Source organism: Limulus polyphemus, unplaced genomic scaffold, assembly GCF_000517525.1.
Source record: "Limulus polyphemus unplaced genomic scaffold, Limulus_polyphemus-2.1.2 Scaffold320, whole genome shotgun sequence".
Taxonomy (NCBI): domain Eukaryota; kingdom Metazoa; phylum Arthropoda; class Merostomata; order Xiphosura; family Limulidae; genus Limulus; species Limulus polyphemus.
Window position 1 is genome coordinate 127495 of NW_013665930.1, and position 6302 is coordinate 133796.

Below are 6302 nucleotides of genomic sequence, written 5' to 3' on the forward strand. Positions count from 1 at the left end.
GGTAACAATTCTGTACAAAGATGGTTCAAGTGCATTATGCTCCAGAAGAGACAATGGAAACAATGATCATAAGAGAGTTTGTGAGGCACACAAACACCTTCTTTACGGAATTTTTCCATATTCCTTAGATGTTTAGGTATTGTTTCATGAGAGATGTGCAATTTCAGGCCATTTCACGAGTGTGTTGCCTTGTGTTAGACTAAACAAACGTCTTCAGAGCATCAATATCAATTCCAACATGTCGACACCTGCCTTCACAGTTTTTAAGGCTGAAGTCACGTGAACCATCATTGACACTTACGAATGTTCAAAATATTTCCATAAACTTCTTTGATATTCTTTGTGGCTACAGAGGCATTGTTTTTCATATTCAAACAGCATTAGATGCTAAATGTGTGTCTTGTCATGTGCGATCACTATAAGGGATAAGAGTATACCAAACTTTACACATTATATAGGCTACACTTTAGGCATTTAGGTGGTTTGTTTAACTATTATACATGATGTATGTTTTTTGAGGGGTGGTTAATGAAAGTATTCCAAAATGAGACATTACTTTCTTGACAACCTAATACATGTACACCATTAGGTATACTACCTGTTGTGTGAATATTTAGCTCTTCCTCCATTCCTAGAACTATTGCATATTTATTAAAATAGAGAACTTGTGTGTCTGGGTATTGTTAATGTTAGTTATAGTGATAGCCTGATACTGTAATTAATATGTACGTTTTTAGCAGAGGTATCACAAGAGAATTTTTATCTATAACATATTCACCCAACACTTGTTAAAACCAAACAGATGAAACCCTAGAACTTTTTGTAGGTGAGCTTGGCCTCTTCAGCTCTACTGTTGAACAAGAGAGGTTCATTTATCAAAGTGGACATGGCATAACCTGATGGTTGAGAAGCTTGACTCACAATCTGTGGGTCACAGGTTCAAATCTTATTACTATATATGCTCACCTTTTAGCTACGGGTGCATTATAATGTGACAGGTAATCCCACTATTGGATTAGAGTAGCCCAATAGTTGACAGTGGCTGGTTTGATTAGCTGCCTTCTCTCTAGTCTATCCCTTGTAAATTATTGACACCTAGTCCAGATAACACTTGAGTAGCTTTGTGCTGTATTAAACAAACAAATGATCAAAACTGCTAGAGTTTTATCAGGTTTTATTAATGTGATTTACCAAAGTGTTTTGCTATTACATGTTTTTTTACTATCAATAACTTCATCACATAGATAGCTGAAATACTTGCAGTAATTATTATTTTTTATTTGCTGTTATATTAAAAGATTTAGAGCATATGGTAAAGATAATTTATAATATTTGAGTGGTTTTCACTTAAAATCTGTTGTTTAGTTGATTTTTTTATTTAGTATTGTGTAATGAATAGAATTGACACTTTTGTAGTAACTAACCAATCATTAATGATGTTACAAAAACATGTAGGTTCAAAAAATTAATTAAATTCAAAATTAAGAAACCCTTTAACTGAGTGCTTTCAAAAGGTAGACATCTCTTTATCAGAGGAAAACTGGGAATTATTTATATAGTAACTGGCTAAAAGAAGTTTTCAGCATTTATTTTTAATCATAAAAGTGTATTAAACTACCAGAAATTTAATGTATGGAAGTCCTTTTACCATGTGTTTGTGAGAGCATTGTATTAATTTGTTGTTACTTATTAAACATAATAACAAAAACAAAATGTAACCTTTCATATTTGATAAAATAGGTAAGATTACTTGTCAAACCACATGAATGTAGCTCTCCATGAATATTTCAATGGCAGTAGAAAAACGTCATAGTTACACAACAGAGCATGAAATTTAAAATAAATTTAAATTATCTAATTTGTGAGTAAAAGTTCAGTAGCACTTTGCTTATTGTTTAGTCTCAGCTTTTTTTTAAAAAAAAGAATCAGAATAGTATTCTTAATGTATAACGTTGTCTCATTTTCAGCTTTATTGATTACTTGGAACATACTGGTCCCACCTCCCAAGATGTTCAAAGTAATTGTTAAAGCTGAAAAGGAGACTATGCTGTGAGTGAAGGAGACTATTTTGATCTCTAAAAGAAGCTGAAATGATAAAATCAGCAAGGTGCTACTGAACTTTTACTCACAATTTAGGTAACATCACAGTTGATTGAAATGATCTTTCTTTTGGTAATTAAGCCTAAACTTTATGAAATCTTTGCTAATTTAAGTGGAGTTTGTGTTATATTTTATGTGACAGCAAAGAGTGAACAGTACCACTCTGTGGGGAATATGCTCCATATATCTTACAACTGTACTTTTATATTTATTGACTCGTGCTAGAGATTTCTCATTACCTTCAGAAAACATGATAGTTTTCTTCCATGATTTGCACACCTTTGTATAATAGTAGATTTGTATTTAGTGAGCATGACTTATTAACATTTTCTCCACACAGATAATATGTAATTTTGGACATTTTTTAGTGTATGACTAGCTTGCTTGATTTTTTATCCTTTGATTCAGAATGGCTACTGAACAGAATATTATACTTAATATTTAATAATTTTTTACTATATTATGCACAATAATGGCTAAGAAGTTTATGTTTTTCTGTTTTTGTTTTCTTAGACTGTAATGTATCATGTGTTTTATGCATTTATTTGAAATTAATTTGATTAACTTATGTTTTGCTTTATTTATATGTTATTGACAAGCTCACTCAGGATTATATTTTGAAATGTATGTATTATTTGTTTGAACCCGAAATCAGTATATTAGTAAATTAAATGTTAACTAATGCACAGAAATACATCGTCAACCATCACTTAATCAGTATTTAAAATCATATCTGTTTAAAAAAGTAATGGTTTTTCTATTCTATTGAGCTAAAGATATAATCCTAATTCATTTTAATGTTTTGAAAACAAGTTAAACCTATTTGTTTTCGTTTTGTGAAGATTTGTTTGAAATTATGGTGTAACTCACCATTAAATGTTCTTTTTAACACTATAAAAACATTCTGTTACCAGCTGAATATAACAAATCTAATTCTTGTGACATATTTCCAGTAGTTATTACTGAGTTTAAGCACTGTTATTTGAAGATGTTCTTTTTACTTTCTGCCTCTTAACTGAACACATTATTTTGAATTTCTTTTATTAAATTACTTTTCTGTTTCTTATTTAAGAAAATGAAAACTGAATGTCAAGGTCAATATTTAACTCTTCAAGGTTGTGTTAAATTACGTGTTTTTGATGTATTGTTAGTAATATTTTTTCATCTGTACATAAATTATTATTTGTACATCTATTTTAAATATTTGCTACTTGCTTCTACACCTTTTTAAGTTAAATGTGTAAAGTAACAACTTGTTATTCAGAGTAGATGAATTTGTAACTCAGAATTACAAAATGACACATTGTTGGAATCATCTTTTAACACAGAAAAGTGAGAATGGGGTTTGTGTGAGTGATTTTGTATTAAATATTAAATACAAAAGCTCAGTGAATGTGTGATGGATTTTCATACTAACAGATAAGTGTGTGTTTCTAATAAGATCAACTCATAGTAAAAATAAATCTTATGAACATTGGGCTTTGTTGATCAAAATATCCAAAATCTGTGTTATAATGCCCATTTAACTGATTGAGGAGTTTTAATTAGATAAAGTAAAATCTAGGTTCTTCATGTTTGTAGTCACTTAGTTGAGTGACTGATATCAAACTTTGTTTTTAAGTTCATAGTCATTAGCATCCTTTGAAAGTGTTAAGTGGATATCTGATATATTTAAATACGTTTTTGGTTAGTTATGTCAAATATATTTGTAGCAGATGAATGAGGTTACTGCTGTTATTAATAAGGTAGAAAATTACAGTTTTAATTTTTGTATCAGGTAAAAAATGCATAGCTTTATCTAAGAGTGTTTATAATACTGAATAAAAAAAAAGAACTTAATTGTTGCTGTTGAGTTCCTTTTTTTATTGTTACATAGTATTGTAGCTTGTAGAGAATTTGTTTATATGATATTTGTATAGTGAAGATTATTTGATATTAAACTTTGAAATACAGAATGATCTTCAACAGGTCATGTTTGTAACATTAATTATGAAAATATTAGATAACTATATGCATAGAAATGTAAAATAATGGGAATATAGAACAGATAATTTTAATAGAAGATAACATTAAAACGAATTAAACATAAAAATTTGATTTGCAAAGTATATAATTCATAATTTTTCCAAATTTGTTATGAATAACAACAGTATCTCAAAGTTTTTATTATTTTGTTAATTGGCTCTAATGCATATCCCTTCTCTATGAAGAATGCTATCCATTGAGGAGTTCTCTATGAAGGAGTACTGGTGAGAACTTTTTGAGTGAATTTAATGCCAATCCTCAAGTCTCATTGATAAAATAATAAAAAAAAAAGGTTGGGCCAGAATGACATCACTAAATAAAAGATTCATTCACCTTTAAACATTTTGTTATTTAATGTATCGGGCTCACACTATCCATTTTGTGCTAAATTAATTTAATATTACCCAGGCATTTACATAAGGGTATTCTAGACTGAATTGTTTGTGAAACCATCTCATGTATACTAATGAGATTTTGTTTTAAGATTGTCTGTTTTATCTCTCAAAGCATATCTTCAGTTAAAAACTTTTATGATGTTATGAGGAATTGTGAAAAATTTGTTTTTATTTTTCAGAAGTAAATGTGCAAGAGTAAGCATTAAGAAGTTGAAATTATATATAATTCTGGCCCATCCTATAGATATAAATCCATTACACTAATAGTATGTACATGCACAAAGCTTACTTATTAAGAAAAATGACTCTGCAAGATTAGAGCTGCTTTTAGTACCAACCTGAAAAAATTTTTCCACACGCAGATATATATATATATATCTGTGTGTGTGTACAAACGTATATTTCAATTAGAATTACTTGTCAGGAAGTGTTTAAACAAAGGTTATATTGTAGCAATATTTTAGTTAACTTGTTATTTGTTTGTTTTATGTGACCTACTTGTAGCATATCTTTGGAATTATTAAAACTTTTTTGTTCTTAGATCTGTAGGGTCATTTTTCTTTAATATTTGGTTAATATACGTATATTCATTATTATATTAATATATATATATTAATAGATTTTGGTCTTCAAGTATTTCATTATTATTATTATCCTTGTAGTTTTTAGGATTTTTTTAAAGTTTTGAAATCTTCATGAGAGTATTTCAAGCTCAATAATTCAGTTTTATATATATATCATTATTATTTTTTGTTTAAGGCCTGGAAATAGAGGACAGTCTTTATAATGTGTGACAAATGTATATTTGAAATTGCAACACATTTGGAATGAAAAAAGTTTATCAAATCTATCTCTAGAAAGTAGTAATAACTTGGAATTTCTTATCACAGATGTTTGAAAAAAAAAAAGATCATAACTTTTCTTTTGCTTTTTCACCAATTAAAAATGATATCTTATTTTTGTTTTCCTTTCTCATTAATAATCTTTGATATAACTGTGCTTGTAGTTACTTTTTCCCACTAATCAAGAACAATATTACCTTGACAATGGTTTACCTTTCTCAGTAATTAAGAATGGTGTAATTGTGCTAATAAATATATATTTTTATTTATTAAAAGTAACAATCTTGCTAGTAGCCATCTTTTTAATTAAGAGTAACATATTATTCTGGTGGATATCCTTTCTCATTAGTTATGCATGGTACTACCTTGCTGGTGGTTTGTCCTTTCTCGTTAGTTATGCATGATACTACCTTGCTGGTGGTTGTCTTTCTCGTTAGTTATGCATGGTAGTACCTTGCTGGTGGTTGTCCTTCCTTGTTTGTTATGGATGGTACTACCTTGCTGGTGGTTGTCTTTTCTCATTAGTTATGCATGGTAGTACCTTGCTGGTGGTTGTCCTTTCTCGTTAGTTATGCATGGTACTACCTTGCTGGTGGTTGTCTTTTCTCGTTTGTTATGCATGATACTACCTTGCTGGTGGTTGTCTTTTCTCGTTTGTTATGCATGGTACTACCTTGCTGGTGGTTGTCTTTTCTCGTTTGTTATGCATGGTACTACCTTGCTGGTGGTTGTTCTTTCTCGTTAGTTATGCATGGTACTACCTGGCTGGTGGTTGTCTTTCTCGTTTGTTATGCATGGTACTACCTTGCTGGTGGTTGTCTTTTCTCGTTTGTTATGCATGATACTACCTTGCTGGTGGTTGTCTTTTCTCGTTTGTTATGCATGGTACTACCTTGCTGGTGGTTGTTTTTTCTCGTTTGTTATGCATGGTACTACCTTG

At 29.8% G+C, this 6302-nt stretch overlaps 1 protein-coding gene across 12 annotated transcripts in view; it reads left to right on the plus strand.

The window, feature by feature from the left end:
• Window positions 1-6302, plus strand: part of LOC106457347 (inositol hexakisphosphate and diphosphoinositol-pentakisphosphate kinase-like) — a 211293-nt gene that overhangs the window by 102634 nt on the left and 102357 nt on the right. For 11 of the 12 annotated variants that reach the window (XM_022383235.1, XM_022383240.1, XM_022383244.1 and 8 more), the window contains one exon: window positions 4311-4349. The exons of the other annotated variant lie outside the window; for it this stretch is intronic. In XM_022383235.1, the coding sequence (XP_022238943.1) occupies window positions 4311-4349 (39 nt within the window). The remainder of the gene's footprint in view (window positions 1-4310; window positions 4350-6302) is intronic. 12 annotated transcript variants of the gene reach the window in all.